The sequence below is a fragment of the Brachycentrus maculatus genome, unplaced genomic scaffold (assembly GCF_059751285.1).
Source record: "Brachycentrus maculatus isolate JH-2025_06_01 unplaced genomic scaffold, ASM5975128v1 h1tg000042l, whole genome shotgun sequence".
In the NCBI taxonomy this organism is placed as follows: Eukaryota; Metazoa; Arthropoda; class Insecta; order Trichoptera; family Brachycentridae; genus Brachycentrus; species Brachycentrus maculatus.
In genome coordinates, this window is record NW_028280796.1 from 877,112 (window position 1) to 895,000 (window position 17,889).

The 17,889-nt window shown below is 29.7% G+C and overlaps 2 protein-coding genes across 3 annotated transcripts in view; both read left to right on the forward strand.

The window, feature by feature from the left end:
* The first annotated feature begins 53 nt into the window (after nucleotides 1-53).
* mRpS7 (mitochondrial ribosomal protein S7) lies at nucleotides 54-3,783 on the forward strand. Its single transcript, XM_088277382.1, has 5 exons — nucleotides 54-241; nucleotides 458-646; nucleotides 1,268-1,502; nucleotides 2,850-3,061; nucleotides 3,683-3,783. Exons 1-5 carry the CDS (start codon nucleotides 186-188, stop codon nucleotides 3,690-3,692), a joined length of 702 nt encoding a protein of 233 aa, XP_088133508.1. The 5' UTR covers nucleotides 54-185; the 3' UTR covers nucleotides 3,693-3,783.
* A 3,406-nt stretch (nucleotides 3,784-7,189) lies between these two features.
* Abca3 (ATP binding cassette subfamily A member 3) overlaps nucleotides 7,190-17,889 on the forward strand; it is a 42,171-nt gene continuing 31,471 nt past the window's right edge. For both annotated transcript variants that reach the window (XR_015839242.1, XM_088277383.1), the window contains exon 1: nucleotides 7,190-7,372. The gene's annotated coding sequence lies outside the window, so the exon portion shown is untranslated. The remainder of the gene's footprint in view (nucleotides 7,373-17,889) is intronic.

Genomic DNA, 17,889 nt, shown 5'->3' on the forward strand with positions numbered 1-17,889 from the left:
GCATATGTACCTACCTATCTGTACCTTGTTTGGTATTATTCGTTTTCTTTTTAATGAATTGTCTGTGGCTACGAATTGTCAGCTGGGTGTGTGTATAGGTTAGGTTTTTGAAAAAAAATAATTTCAGCGATATTGTTGAAAACGTAAATTAGCTTTTAATTGTATTGCTGTAAATTAGCACAGAAATGGCAGTTAATATTATTCGAAGATGTGCTTCCCGATCGCTAAAATGTTTAACGCCGTAAGTTTTTATAACCTGTTAAAAATAATTCTACCTCTATTGTTATTCTTCAGTGAGAAATACAAAATATCTGAGTTTGCTTATACTTATTCACATGTCAAAAATATTCTGGTTTTTAGTGAGGTTTCTCTTCCCAAACTCCCAAAAAATATTTTAATCTTATCCACATTAATAGCTGCTTATCAATTAATACATTTTTACACTTTTTATTTCTAGAATGACTGTTATTTCTATCCACAAAAATTGCATGGCAGTCTTTACACCATTTTATTTAAATCCTGTATTTAAAAAGGAGAAATTGGATCCGTTATTTGAATCAGGAGAAGCTACGAATATGGCCAGTTTACCAGTGAAACCTCCTTTGGTATATGAATCATGCTCACAATACTATGATGAAGTTGCCGGGTGAGAATCCATTTATAATATTCATATTACAGAATTCTATACATATAGGCTATACTACTGGGAATAGAGTTAAGCTAAGTTAATGTTGGCCAACATATATGAATTTTTAATTGACTATTCTCGAGGTGGACACAACTGAGATCCACAGATTGGTCTGATGATGTCGGTTATGACGGAACCCGGTTGCTGATCAAACAAAAATCATGTAAAAAAATTACATAGTTGTTTTTTTATTCTATACAATGCGGTTCCACCAAGAAATGTCAGTACGAAACTTAAATTAACTATATTTATTTAATTAAATTCAGGTAACAGAACAGTTTACAGACCATAGGTCGCAAATCAACCAGAAGGTATATCTTGGGGCTAAATGCATACTGGCGTTACACTTTGCGTCATATAGATTTTGAAATAATGTTGGACATTTGAATGATCACAGTTTAATTATTTGTATCTCCCCTTTTTTTCTAAATTTCAATAAGAATGATACAAATTGTATTTTTTTTCAAATTAATTTATTTGCTAGCATAAAGAAAAAAAAGGACTTAAAGTACCCCATTATAAAATATGAATTTCTACATATATTGCAAGTCGTGTTTGTTGATTATTTTACTTTTTTAGCCAATTCACTAATTACATAATGAAAATGGGCAAAAAGAAGCTCGCCAGGGAACTGTTAGAAAAAGCTTTTGAAAATATGAAGAGATCACAAATTGAAAGGTACCACTTGGCTACTACGCAAGAAGCTAAAGACTCAATTGAACTAAATCCTAAAGTTATACTTCACCAAGCGATTCTGAATGCTCAGCCTCAGCTCCTACTGGTTCCAATTAAAAGAGGCGGTGCCACATATCAGGTAAACATTATACTTATGGTTAACATTTAAGGAAGCATTATTATTTATATTTTATTTTTTTGACATCTCATCAAAGATGAAGAAGAATATGGAAGTCTGGGCATTTACGGGGATGACGACCGTCATAGGCTGGTTTAAGTGATCACATTACACACGTGTAACATTCACCAATTCTACCCATTATTGACAACCATACTACTCAAATTCTTGGAAGTTTTGTATATATGAACCAATTTAGAAACCTTGTTCTTGAATCACTAGAACTTCACTAGAGACTTCTGTTGGTGAGATGTAAAGAAGCTTTTTATTAAGCAGAAACTCTTATCTTAGTATCCTCACATACTAATATTAGTTATACATTTTTCGCAGTTTTAACCCTAACTGGTACAATGTATAATGAGATTCGACATTGATTTTTTCCTCATAGGACCCTATTTTTAATCATTAGTATTATTAAGTTACAATGCAAGCTCACTTTTTTTTCACTTGTATCTATCAGCACCGTATATGGAGCAGGGGACAAAGAATTTTTGCCCATTGAAATGTGTAACAACTGTACCTGGAATTTTATTATAATTTTTTGGGGACCGGAAAGGGTTAAATGTAGTTTATTACTTACTTATTAACCTAATAAACATTATAATACATATTTTTGTACAAAAATACGGAAGTTTAGGCTTTAGATCTATTGTTGACTGGGTTAAGTGACTTTATATACCTATGTACGATTCCTTTACACAAGTGAATAAAGTGATTAACAAGCAAGACATAGACAGGTTGTAAGCCTAATAAATGCTAAATAACAAAGACAATAACAAATCCTTGGAAAATGATCCAGTATTTGTTTACTTAAAAATATTTGGACATTTAAAAAATGTTATCAATTATTTATTCAGTTTCTATGGATGGATTTTTAATTTAAAATGTATCGAAAAATGTGAAAAATATAAAAGAAATGCCTTACGTGAATTTAGCTCAATTCTAGACTAATTTATAAAAGTGTACAAATCATACAACCTATGCATAACGGATGTTTTTTCCACATTACAATGTGTTTACAGTTTGCAATTGAATTTAAAGGTAATGCTTTGCTCTGCATGGTAAAATCCACATTTCTATTACATTGTCCACCAAAAACGGTGCAAAGCGGTACACAAATTTGCTCAATACAAATAACCTAAAAAAGTAACCCTAAAAAAATTTAAAAAAAAAAATGTTCTTAGGAACCGAGTCGTCGTGAAACTTGAATGAATTTAAGTATTTTGTAGGTGCTATGTTTTGTGTCAAAAAAATAACTGATGTAAAGAGTTAGGTTGTGATTTATTTAATATTTTAACAATATTTTAGGTTCCTATTCCAATAACAGACAAAAAGTCTAGATACATCTCTCAAAAATGGATTATAGAAGCAACAATAGACCGCGACCGTAGAACCATCCCCTTTACTGATCAGCTGGGGTGGGAGCTGTTGGATGCTGCCAATAACAGGGGCCGTGTTATCAAAAGAAAACAGGATCTCCACAAACAGTGTGAAGCCAACAGGGCTTACGCACACTACAGGTATTGAACTATATATTGTTATTTTTCTTCTTTTTCCATGTTCGCTTCCTAGGTAGAGCATATAGGCGAGACGTCTCCAAGTCACTCTGTCACGCACCATCTCCTTGGCTTCCTCCTAGGCCAGTCCGGCATATTGAAGTTTCGCTGAGTATAGTCAGTGAATGGTCATCAGGCCAAGGCTCCGGATCCTCAGGGTTGGAAGAAGAGAGATGAGGGGTTAATGCTCTCAGGTGGCATGCTAAAGATATCCCAACCATGATTATTAATCATTAGGACTAATTATTAGGAATACAATTCTGATATATTTAAAAAAAAACTATTTTATGAAATACCTAGTTCAATAATGTTGCTAGTGAGCAACGTGGTATATTTTCATACATATTTCTGCTACCATAAAGTTTTTTCTAATGAATGATTAAATGACCGGACCTTATGTACTACTATTAAAAACCTATAATATTATTTTGTAAAGTATAATTTATGAGTAAGAGTTTGTGTCGCTACATGTCTAATTTTTTGATAAATAATGCAATAAAATCAACTAATTTTGATTACTTTTGATTTTTTAAATGAGTAAATCTTGGTTGAATGCTTTAATGGTCAACTCTCTCTTTTTTTCAGATGGGGCTAAAAATTTGTAGTGTTCCAGGAAACAACATCCAAAAATGTAATATTAGTAGAATGAATGATTAAAAATTATAATAAAAATAATCTTTTAATGACTTGTATTGTCTTATATTTTATTTCTGCTTTAAATTTTTATGTCCGCCTCTGGAGTGTAGTGGTCAGCGTGTTTAGCTTATGTGCTGGGAGTCCCGGGTTCGATTCCCAGGGATGTCAGCATAAATATAAATGATTTTTCACTTATATTTATGTCATAATACTTGGCTAATATTTGTCACTGTCACTAATATTTGTTTCATATTACCCTGGACTGGTATCCATAGCCCAAGGCTGATGCTGATCACCTTTGTTTCATGTATTTAACCCTTTCCGGTCCCCCAAAATTAAAAAAAAATCTAGGTAGACAGTTACATTCCAATTTCAAAAAAATCTTTTGTCCTCTGCTCCACATACTGTTGTAATAGATACGAGTGACAAAAATGTAAGTTTGGAATTTAAATAAATAATACTAATGATGAAAAAAATATCAAATAACATCCGACATGGGATCTAAGAGAAAAAAATTGATGTCGAATGAGATTCAGCATTGGACCAGTAAGGGTTTTCATTGCACTGTTGCGTGCTGATAAGGGTTAAAAAAAAAGATGTGTAATTCAACGCTGTTGTTTTCTGTTTTAAAAATTGTATGCGTAAAAAAACATTCACAAATAGTGAAAAAATAAATATCGAATGAGTCACCCATCTGCGAACATGAAAAAGTAGGATTTTGGGTGTACATATTGAACATAAATAAAAATATGTAGTATTTCTAACCAATTGTATTCATTACTATATGGCTATTGCGCAATTCTTATTATTAAACAATCTTGTGGGATGAAATCATGGGCGAATATGCAAAACTACCTAAAATAAATCTCTAGACCCCGAGCTTCTACTGTAGTTACTTTATAAAAGAAATTGTAAAATTGCACCATTCTTTGCTAATAAATAAAGAGTCATAAATATTTATACATACAAGTACGTATTCTTTACATATAAATGGATTTTTTGTCCTGGTGACAACTCTTGAGATGTGAACTCTGACAAGAGTCCTCGCAGATTGAATTAGGATAGGAACATACTCGTGACAGTCCACATAGCATTAAGTATTTTTTTAAAGTGAATATATGTAAATGCTGGATTCACATAGAACCATGCCACCTGTAAAACAGTGATAGAAAGATGAAAAATTCAATTTTAATGAAGAAGTTAATTTTTAGCAGGAAATGAAAAAATAAAATTTACAACATTTTGAGTGTGTCCAAATACTTGTTCACAAAATCTGGATTATCTCCAATTACAGGAGTTATTTTCATATTATTTTTTGACATCTCATCAAAGATGAAGAAGAATATGGAAGTCTGGGCATTTACGGGGCTTACGACCGTCATATTTTAGTTATTCATGAACAAGGTTTCTAAATTGGTTCATATATATAGAACTTCCAAGAATTTGAGTAGTGTGGTTGTCAATAATGGGTAGAATTGGTGAATGTTACACGTGTGTAAAGTGATCACAAACCAGCCTATGACGGTCGTAAGCCCCGTAAATGCCCAGACTTCCATATTCTTCTTCATCTTTGATGAGATGTCAAAAAATAATATGAAAATAACTCCTGTAATTGGAGATAATCCAGATTTTGTGAACAAGTATTTGGACACACTCAAAATGTTGTAAATAAATTATCTGGTCAAATTATAAGCTTAATAATAAAAATGAAAATGGTATTTTCTGGCGTTTCTCATGTGTGTGATTATAATCCGGGATTCGGATCTCACATACTAATATAAGAGTTTCTGCTTAATAAAAAGCTTCTTTAAATCTCACCAATAGATGTCTCTAGTGAAGTTTTAGTTATTCATGAACAAGGTTTCTAAATTGGTTCATATATATAGAACTTCCAAGAATTTGAGTAGTGTGGTTGTCAATAATGGGTAGAATTGGTGAATGTTACACGTGTGTAAAGTGATCACAAACCAGCCTATGACGGTCGTAAGCCCCGTAAATGCCCAGACTTCCATATTCTTCTTCATCTTTGATGAGATGTCAAAAAATAATATAAAAAAATAAAATAATTATATTATTTCGAGAAATAAAAATACTTTGTGTTCTGATCCACTCACATTTTTATTTAACCAACTAGTTTCGGCAACAACCTGTTGCCCTCTTCAGGGTTACATTTATTACTATTATTATTATTATTATTTTTTTTTCTTTTTATTTCTCGAAATAATATATCAAGATGATCCACAAAGTTAATGCTTTCAATATTCAAAACATAATAAAATAATTTTTTATTTTCCTTTTTTTTAAATTCAATATGTCTAATCTGTAAAAACATGTTTGAAAGATGTTTTGAGTAATATATTTACTTAGTTAACAATGTTATAAAATTGAGGTAAATAACTTTTTACGGAGATTCCCTTTTCATTTTATTCATCATTCAAAGTTCTGAATAACCAAAAGTTCTCAAGTCAAAATAAGCCAAGATAATAGGTCTAGTAAAAAGAAATCCATTATTTTTGCATGAAATTGAAGTCTTTATTTACCATAGTTAGAATAATCCAATTTAGGTCAAATATGCACCGTTTTCTTCGATAACTCGTTGCCATTTTGAAGGTAATTTCATTATGCCTCTCTCATAGAAACTCTCGATTCACTGTCGATGTGTGAGGCCTGGCTTTGTACTGATGAAACACAATTCCTCTCCTGTTGGCCAAAGCTGGGCGCTTCTGGTCGATTGCTTCCTTCAGACGGTCCAATTGCTGACAGTACAGGTCCGAATTAAGAATTTGGCCGTAGGGGTCATGGTGGATGATTCCCTGCCAATCCCACCAAACACACAGCAAAACCTTCCTGGCCGTCAATCCTGGCTTGGCCGCCGTTTGTGCAGTTTGTGCCGACTCCACTGCCCTTCGACCACGACCGTTTTCGCTTGACGTTGTCTTTTCGTCACCAGTTATCATCCGCTTCAGAAATGGGTCGATTTTGTTGCGATTCAGCAGTGATTCGCAGATGGAAATATGGTCCATGAGGTTTTTTTCGTTAACTCGTGCGGCACCCATGCATCGAGCTTCTTTGTGTATCCTGCCCTTTTCAAGTGGTTCCAAAAGGTTTTTTGTGCAATGTTTAGCTCCTGGGCAACCGAAACGGTGCTTACATGACGGTCAGGCTCGACGATTTCCATTATTTTATCGATGATGGATGATGGATTTCTTTTTACTAGACCTATTATTAGTAAGGGTCAAGAAGTGAAATATGTTTTGTTTTGGACAAGTTCTGACATCGATCTTGAGTTCTGTCGACCACAGACCACAGATGCCCTAGCGGATTTTATCTGGACTTATCCAGAGAATCTATAAAAACGTACAATTGAAAAAAAGAGAAATACAACTCTTTACCGCTAGATGTCACTGGTGTATGCACCCACGTGGGCTGTCAGAAAATCACTCACCAATACATACACATAAAAACTCGTGCGTAGGTACGTCAGAAATGTCAAAGTCAGTTGCAGATGTTTAGTAATTTGCCGAGTCGTGTTCTCCGCGCGACCGTGATCTTGAAAAGAGAAATTTATTTACATATTATAATGTTCTGTGAAAATGATCAGTAATTTTGGATTATTGTTTCCGACGTGCTCAGTTCCAGGTAATGCCTATTATTGACTGTTTTTTTTTCTGTTTACCCTCGTCCCTGTTACGGTCGATAAAACAATTAATTTTGCGTTATTATTTAGTCCAAGCCGTGACTAACATTCCTAATAGGAGTCGCGGATACTGCTCATTATTGAGCTTTGCAATTAATTGATTCCTGGAAATCCTTGGAGTTTCAATGTATCGGGTTACATAATTTTCCCCAAAAAATACCGCCATTATGCCCGTGTTCTTTCGATTTAAAATACGGACGCTTTTAGATGATGTATAAAAATAATCAAATAAAAGTACATATAAAGGAAACATTGTAATACTAGCATACTTCAGTAATTTTATATTGTTTATATCCTCTTTCAATGAATTGTTGAATTTTACATAAAAAAATTCTGACTTAAATTTACATATTTTAATACTCATTAAAATCAATATTTCAAGTATGTACAGGAATATTGAAATTTTGAATTATAAAGTTTGGTGTTCTCGGTTGGTTAATGATTGCGCGGAATCACATTAATTTATGTCTGAAAAATCGTATCGCTGATATTACATTTTGTATTAAATTTTCGACTTTGAATTTATGCATATCTACCATGTTAGATGTTATTTAAGGCTAACACTATTGTATTATTTTTACTAGACATTTCTTTTTAATATATTTTATTGAAAATATGTAAGATATAATGGAAATATTTATATAAAAATATTTTTAAAAAAATGTAAAAGCCGGCAAAAATTAATTCTTTTATTGTTGAGTTAAATATAATCATATTATAATTATTAATAGGGGCCTCAAACACGTTAATAATAATTTTTGTTCATATTATACGTAAGTATTTTTATCTTGATTTTAATCAATCAGTATGTAAAGAATCTGCTTGGTATCAGATTAGACTACGTTATGAATTATTTTATGTTTTATATTGGTGATAAAAAGTCACGGGCTTTTAATGTCGTCATCTTAGTCGTATCACAGCAGTGACGATCAAGCCGTGTAAAATTACATTTTTAAATCTGTAATTACCGTTGTCATCTTCCTTATATCAATAATAATAATCAATACCTTCTACTATTTTATTTAATTAAGATTTGTGGTTTTAGGTTTGAAATTTATGTATCCGTTTTCACATAGAATATTAAAATTTGGCACGACGACTAGACTACCAGTTGGTTAATCTTAGAATGTGGCAATTTTGGATTTAGAATTCAAAATAAAATAAATCTCAGACAGTTCGATAAAAATTTCTTACAAATTTATACCATGTTAAATCATGCATAGTCGTCAATAACTTCTATGTTTTACGCAGGTCGCATTTATGTATTGTCTTTTTAATAAAATATTTATCACAATTTATAAGGTAGCCAAAAATATTTTGTGGTTTTGGAATAAAAAAAATAAGACAGAAAAAACCATTTTCATGAAAATAAGTATCATTTAAACTGATCACCCTTCTTCAGTAAGGTATAATCCATAATTCGTACTAGATAATATATTTTTTAATGCGTCTTTAGAACCCAAAAACCATCAATCTCTCTTTTATAATCTGTTCTTGCGATTAAATTGTTTATTTTGAAATTGTGATTGCTTAGTAAATTATTTTTAAAGTATTGGAAAATAAACAAATCAAACTTATATGCGTATATATTTTTATGTCTTTAAGTTTATAAAAAAAAACACATGATTCTAACACCCTGAACTGATTACTTATAAAAAAAGATATCTACAATAATTCTACCTATTAAAAATAAAACACATGCATGAACGAAAAAAGCAATAAAAATAGTTTAATATACAAATTCATTTCAAAACTAATTAAAAATAATTATTAAAGATTGCAATATATACCTCTATTGTAGACATACGTTTGCTTCTAAACATTATACTGACGAATACAATTTACAGTTTACTACAAATAATTTCGTTTTTTTATCACTGTGAAATAATTATAAAACTGTCTTCAGTTCTAAGTATACCAGGTCTAATTTACAGTTAAATCATGTACCATTCAATAAGGATCTTTAAATGGCGTAACATGTAACCATTGTCTTCCTCCATATCAATCTAATAGCAGGTCACATGTAGCGTAATAAAAAAGGCGAAAAATTATGCATGTCTGATTCACATTGGTGTGTACCAATATGACGTGTCATTTACAAGAAATAGTGCCAAAGTCCAATACGTTGGCAAAGAGTGTCAACAAATCCACTTGACCAAATTTTACAGGATATGTCAAAAACATTTTTCAAACATTGAACAACCCAATGACCTCTTATAAATGATGTTTTAGTATAAAAAAAGTGTAACAAAATATTTTCAACTTCTCCACTCAAATTTTATGGAATGGTTTTCATTATTAGTCAAAGAAAATATATTTCTTATATTTAATGGATCATAATTAAAATGCAGAAAAAATCTTTGATGTATAGTATGAAGCTATTTTTATTATAATTTATTATATCCATTAGTAATTTGACTTTGATCTTTTTTTTTTTCATTTTTCAACTTATTTGATTTATTTAGATTCTAGTATAGAATAGAATTAATATAAAAATAAATTGTGGTGTGTATTATATTAATCTCTTAATTTTAAATTTTCAGTAATGACTTTAAATCAGTCATGATTTCAAAATATTTGTATTTATTTGTTATTTCAATTCAGTACTGAGTGAATTAATTGTGATTGAGTTGTGTCGAACCCAGAAAATCAAATTCAAAGTTGTGTGACTCTAACCTCACTCTATTGTCTATCTTTTTAGTTAAAATTCAAATATTTATTTTTTGTTGTGTTTATTTTTTAACAGGCGTTCCGTGCATTGGCATTCTAAATAAATTATTACAATGCTTGAAATATCGGTATTTTTTCTATTATTTAATTAATGAACAAAAAAATCACTTTCCATTTATATTTTATCACACTTTCTTGAGAATCATTTGAGACTGGTGATGTGAAAGCGTTGAAATGGGTATTTAATGGGTAATAATTCGAGTAGAGTATGGTATTTTTAATTTAAATGATCTAACGTTGGAGGAGTCATTAAGGAAGGAAAAATTCCGGTAATTTAAATTCAAAGGACCGAATTTTGCAGCAACCAAAAAAATGATTGTACAATCGCAAAAAAATATTTGAATTTTCGCGCCTTCTTGTAACCGTCGGCAATATGGCGACTGTATTTTCAAACTATCAAAGTAATTTACGCGAAAAAAAACAAAACAAGATTTTTATTTTTATTGAAATGATGGGGGATTATGTATGTTAAACCAAAAATAACATGTAAACATTACGCAAGTCCACGTTTCATTCAAATGTTTTATTTTGAATACGTAATATTTCTCCGTGCTAAAGGCTTTTCATGCTTAATGATTTATTGTTTTATCAAATATTTCTTTTTTCTGCTTAGATTAGATTAAAATACTTACGTCGTAATAATTAGTATGCCAAATTTAATAATCCTTTTGTTATCAGTCTGGCACGCTAAAATATCTATTGATTTCAACTGAATAAAGCTTTACTAACTAGGTACACATGCACTAATGGAAGTTATGTAAACATTCATCTATGATAAGGCACTAAACATAAAATGGATTATTTAAATCCTAAGAAATATATACCATTTGTTTGAGGTATCTTATTAAGTGTATCCACTTCATTGAAGTTCATTCTTATGTTTTCTAACCTACTTCAATAAATATCATATTTTAAAAATCATATGAAGCAAACATTCTGGGTGTTGAGAGAATTGTAGAGTACCATTAAAAGAGATATATTTTTAACTACTACTAAAATGAAAATCAGCTATAGAATGCAAGTGATACAATTCATAATTATTTTTTTCCTATATATTTTTATTTTTATTTCTGTTACTTATTTCATAAAGAAAATTTTGAGTGCTCTCAAAAATAGCATTCATACCTGTTATATTATAGCATAGCATGTGAGAAGCATATTAGATAAATTAATAATGTGATATTATACACAAATATATGTGCAATCTGATTTTTTTATTGCATACATATTGTATGTGCAATTAATTAATCAAAAATTTTGTAAAATTCACAATCAATATATAAATGATTTCAACGAAAATGATAAAGCAGTCAATCACATGTGTTTATTATATTTTATTCTCAGAAATAACCATATTCAAATAAAAAAATGAGCATTTTCCTAACGAAACACTATAAATAACAATAACCTCACCAATGAAAGTATGTCATATGAAAGTGTCAAATTAAATAAATATGTAGATTTGATATAGGTATTGAATATTTCCTCAAAGACTGTTCTATTAAGAATCTGGATCTTAGTGATAAAAAATAATTATAAGTATGTGTAGAAAATTATCCTGTAACAATCATTCTTTTGTCTTCTTTGGAATTTAAACTAAACATCATTCATTCAATATGTGGTAATTACCACATTCCAGGATATAAAATTGTAATAATCATCATTATGACACAACTAGATTTAAGTGTTTTTTTTTTAAAATATCATAATGAATACGATTTATTTCATTGTCATTGTTTTATGTGTCACCAGATAGTAGGAGTAGTGTGTTAGCTTTGTTTTATTATAAGGCTCTGGGTTAAATTGTCAAATTGTTAGCATTAAAATAAATACAAACATAATTATATTTGACATTTCCCTAAACTGGCACCTAAGGTGTAAGTCAAAAATCATCATACTTTCTTGACACACAGTGATAACAAAAATGATATTTTATCAATATTATACATTGTTCTATGCTGCAATATTGTATGATCAGTTTTTTGATAGACCCGGATCCATTAAATATGACATTTCTGCTTACTTAATTTTCGACTGTCGGGAATGCAGCAGGCTTGTTTGAGCTGTAACCATATATAAATATCTGATAAATTTCCATTAACAGGCACATGTATAGTTGTACTGATTTATAATGGTTAAAAGAAAATATAGTGTACATAAATATGTCGGTAATAATTAAACAAACAAAAGCATTATAAATTTGAACCCAAAATTATTTTATCCATATAGTGAAGAAGACAAAATCTTTGTACTTTTGAATTACGAGCTTTCTTGGGTTCATTGATTTGTAGAAATAATAAATAGGTTACTGCTCAAAAATAATCAATTTTGAAAATCAAAGCGAAAATTGTTTTTTCATCAATTCATTGATCTATTAAAAAAAACACCTATGCAATACACAACTATAGGATGATTGGGGATAGAAAGAATTATTGAGAGATAAAAAGTGATTTACTTTTTTTATCGATCATTCAGGTTATAAGATGCTGTTTCAATGCTTCTCATATCACTGAATCATTGGAATATAAGATATTTTTTGTTGCGAACATTAGTCTTCACATATTTGATTTGTTAAACTTGATAATGTATGCAAGGAAATAAAATTCAGTGAAATTGAAGCAATTATATTAAATAGGTCAACTTGATTTTATTGGCTATTTAACCCTTGCATTGTCTTAGGTTATACATTTAAATCATTTAAGAATTGACTTCTGTAAAATGATTATTAAAAATCATTTCTTACAAGTATTTCTATTCAAATAATAACAATATTCTACTGTAATATTGGGCATGTATAGGATTATCAGGATGTATACTTACAATCAACTACACACATGACACATGATTAGTTTTCTCTTATACTGACATGATATGATCTCAGATTTAAAGTAACCAGAAATATGCTAGGCATTCGGATCCACAGTGTAATGGTTAGTGTGTTTGACTACCGTGCAGAACATCCCGTGGTTGATTTCCGAGAGGGTCAAAATTAATATTTTTCATTTTATTTTTACATAAAAATATATAAACAAACCCTATACCGGTACATTCTTGTCATATCTGCCAAAAACAAGAATAAATATTAAACCAAGGCTTCTGAATGCACAATATTAGCTTAAAATATAATAGCAATTTGGAGGTTTATTAAAGCAATTTCCTTGGAAATGATTTATGTATTTGAATTGCATAACATTATATGATCTGATTTGTGGTAAAAATAATTATATAGGTATACTTGTAACTAATATACATAATTACTATGGATGTGGGGCCCATTCGGGATATTTATGAAGAATATTTGACAATTCTATTGTAGATAATGATTTATATACCATGAATAAAAAGACTGAGGGTTCAATTCAAGTTATTTTATGCAATGAAGAGAGCTCATGCTCATCACTGGTGCTATCTGTGCTGATTTCTGTGCTGTGGTGTCGGGTTGTGGTCCCGTGGTTAGTGTCGCGGACTCTTAAGTCAGAGTTTCTCGGTTCGAACCAACTATACCACAATTTGATACCTATTTTTCATAATGAGCCCCTTAGACTCACAGAAATAGTATGAAATTGAAATATTTGTGTTAAAACACAAAGATTTCTCTTTTTAAAAAAAAAAAAAATGATTGTAGAAATATTAAGTCATAAAAACAAAACGCTTGACTGGATTCATTTCTGTATTCATAAATTGTTTAAAACTGTATCCATTTATGTTATTCCATTTTTTCAAGTTTTTAATTTTATTTGAATTTATATTTTTGCTAAAGAATTTATTTGAACGTAAAATATGTATATTTAAGAAAAATATTGATGAATTTTATGATCGCTTTGGTTAATTGGGGCAGCTTAGTCATTTGGCCAAATGTCCTGATTCTGCAATAGTGCAAGTAAAAGGATTTCCTTAAAAACAGGAACTGTGTTTAAAGATTTTAATAAAGAACAAATTTTAATTTATATTGTTATTGATATACATAAAAATATGATGCAGAAAACTGACCAACAGATTCGTTTTTAATTTAAATCTTTTACATTGTTTCAAATTGAGTTAAATTCAGTAATAATATGCAAAGGGAACAATTGACTTTCTCTCATACACTTGATACATTTTTTTGAGTAATTTAAATTGAATTAATAACCACTTGTAATTTAGGCTTGCTATTATGGCTATGAGTGTCAGTGTTCACTACTACACTGACCACATGATGTGTATATGTTTGTGTGTATGTATTGGACAGGTGAGATTGCATGTCCCAAGCTATATAGTTTATACACAGCTATTCATGTACGCATACAGCTAGTTGTGCATGTATTGTGGTATGTGTGTGTGTGATGACTTTCTTATTTCTGTATCGGCAAAACAAACTCGTTTTCATCAAAGAATTGGAACAATTCTTTTTTATTAAATATTCAAGAACTTCCACTTTTTTGACCCTCTAAATACCAATGTAATTTTATCATAAACAATTTTTATAATTTTTTATTTATACATATGTATATGTTTTTATTTATATGTATATGTTCAGGTTAAAAAAATATGGAGTTGTGATTTTTCCACTCTAATATTTACTGTATGTTACCCCAGACTAGAACCTAAAGGAGAAGTCCGATTACCTTGCCTTTTTCAGAAAAATGATCAAGTTATCACTGGATCGATTTGATGCAGTGCCCCATGCACCATTGTGAGTGTATGACGGTTAGATTATTTAAAGTATACTTAACAAAGTGTTATCCAGAGTGTTTAATTGTGCTGAAATATAGGAAGTGTGCTAGTTGTTGCATGTTTATTCAATTATGCATAAGCAAAATTAAGACATAACAGTAATTATTGCAACCAGTTGTATTTACAAATACCTAACTGTGCCTCAGTTTCTCCTCTTTTTGATACCTATCTCTTATGGCTCATTGAAAATACATTAAAGGCAAAGTGTGGTAATTATTTCTTTGGTGTGAGTAAGTACAGTGTGATATGATTGAAAAATTTAGTATTTTACATTTACGGGACAGATCTTCATTATTTCACAGACTTTTTTTTTTACTTTAAAAAAATATTATTTTATATAAATAAACAAAACATTTTTTCACTCAAATATTTTTTTAATATTACCCTGAACTGGTACCTGAAGCGGAGCGCTGATCACCTTTCCTTCATGTGTTAACGATCAAGATAATACTGTGTTTATATGACGCAGTGCCCTATGCACCATTGGGTGTGGATAGGGGTTAAAAGTAGAGACAAAACAAACAGAAAATATACTCTTCCTTTTTTAATTTCTTTAATTTCCACATATTATTATCAAAATGTACTTAATAAATGAAGATTGTGATTGTGAACTCATTCACTCATATGACTATGACAACAGGAAAACATGACTGTTCTGTTCCGGGATTCCCCTTTCCTGTAAAATGATGAAATCATGTTGTCATAGTGAGTTTTTTTCTCTTCCTTTGTTAAATATATGTATATGCTAAATGTTTACCATTTTACTCATCACTTTATTTTCACATTAATTAATATTACCAAATGATTTATAAATGATTATTTCTGATACTATTTATAAATCTAAATTATCAATTTTCGCTTTGAGAAAAAATGTTTGAATAATTTTTGTTTAGATAATCTTTTTTGTAACATTCATATACGTGAATATACATTTACCAAAAATTATAAACAAGTGTAACTTTTCTATGCAACTTTTTCAACCTGTAGACCAGATAGTGACGACGCGAAAGTAAGATACAAATAATGCATGAATAGATACATGAAATACACACATTAAAAAAGTAGTTACAAATGCCTCTTCTTTATTATTCATTATCTGCACTCAATAGTGCATAGGGCAATGCATTAAACAAGGCAGTAAAATTAGGAATTTTAGTTATATAAGCCAAGGTGATTAGTTTTATCGAGATTTTTATTGATATCTCAACATAGATGAAGAAGTCTATTGAGATGGAAATATTAGAATTCTATACATCTATAGGACTGATGATGTTTGTTTCCAATTCAAAACATCAACTGCATTTTTCGATTAAAACTTTATCTGCGACATCTATAGTTGAAATCAAATTTTACATATTGCTCACTCCTTTCAAGAACGTCAAAAATCAGAAACCGTTAATTTTTAATTGTGCATGTTTTCTGAATGCCCAGAAAATGTACTTTATCCCAGCAAGAGGCATATTTTTAACTTAATATTTACCCGCTACAGGGCATAAAGTGTTGTTTTTGCATTTTGAAGAAAAGGTATTGTTTTATTATTTTTTTTTAAATATACTAAATATTTTTTAAATGGAGAAAAAACCTTAAGGTTTTACCTAAAAATATCTGTTGCACAGTAAAAAGTTCAATAAGTGGCTTGATATTTATTTTTAATACATTTATTATATTTTTGAACTTTAAAAACATTCTCCTGAAAAATCAAGTTTTTTGATTTATGACGTTCTTGAAAGGAGTGAGCGAAATGTAAGACTGTTTTCCGAATTATTTTACTTACTAGGAGACACCTGAAAATATCATTTTCAATATCATCATACTTATTTGATGCTTCAGTCCAGAGTGCTAATATCACAGTTACTACTAATATACAGTAAATATCAATACTAACACCATTGGGAATCAAACCGGGGATCATGTTGTAGAACTTAACATCACTATATGTTATTTTGGTGTAGCAGGTACAGTTTGATTGAAAACCCGATAGCGGAAAAGCTTGTCTGATAATGTTCAACATTTTTTGTGCCTATATATTAACAATGTGTTGCACCTGTACACTTCTACGAAAATTCTGAAATTCACCCTAAAAAGGTGATATTTTGAAGATTTTATTGATTTTTAAAATTTTAACAAAATTTTAGAATTGATACCTTATAGTCTGATACTACAATAAAATTAAATGTGTGTTTTGCTATAAAAATTGCTGCCATAAGAATTAATTTATATGTATAATAATAACTTCAGAGAGAGCTAAGTTTTTTAAGTACACCAATAAATATATATTTTTTTGACAAAATCAATAGATGTGAACTTGTAAGCAATACAACAAAACAACGACCCTGAGTATCATATGTATGGGCTTTAATATTAATAGGGGAATATTATTTCTTATTACTCTGTAAAAGAAAAGCATGTACAGCCTTCATTTATTATTTATGATTTTAGTTCTCCTTTCATTGCCATTATGAATTAAATAATATTTATTATTGTTGTCAGCTACTAGTGTGTGTTCTCTCCCCTTTTTAATGGCATCCTGCAAAGTGCTTACTCGAAATGCTGATTTCATTTGTTTTGAAAATTTATTTAGAAACCAATGACAACGGTTCATAATTTCATATTGCAAGTAGGTACCTTCTGATAGCTGACATATTTTATTTCAATGCAGTGATCAAATGAGTCGAAATACTTAAACGATGCAATTGCACCTTGGTTTATGTATATGTAAATTTATATTTATTAATTACATGATAAATTTCACATTAATAATACAGTATTTAGTTTAAATACAACATTTATATTTTAAAAAATGCTGTAAGAAATAGTAAGAATTATCCTTTTATAAATACAAGAAACAAAAAAGAAAAAGAAAATAAAATATATGAAATTAAAATTGACAGAAAAATACAAACATTTAGTTTCTGTTTTTTTTTGTGCTGTACTATAAAGTATATAGAACAATATATTTAAAAAATATATAAATAAATAAATATATGGTGAAAAAAGTCTTTTAACTTCAATGGAC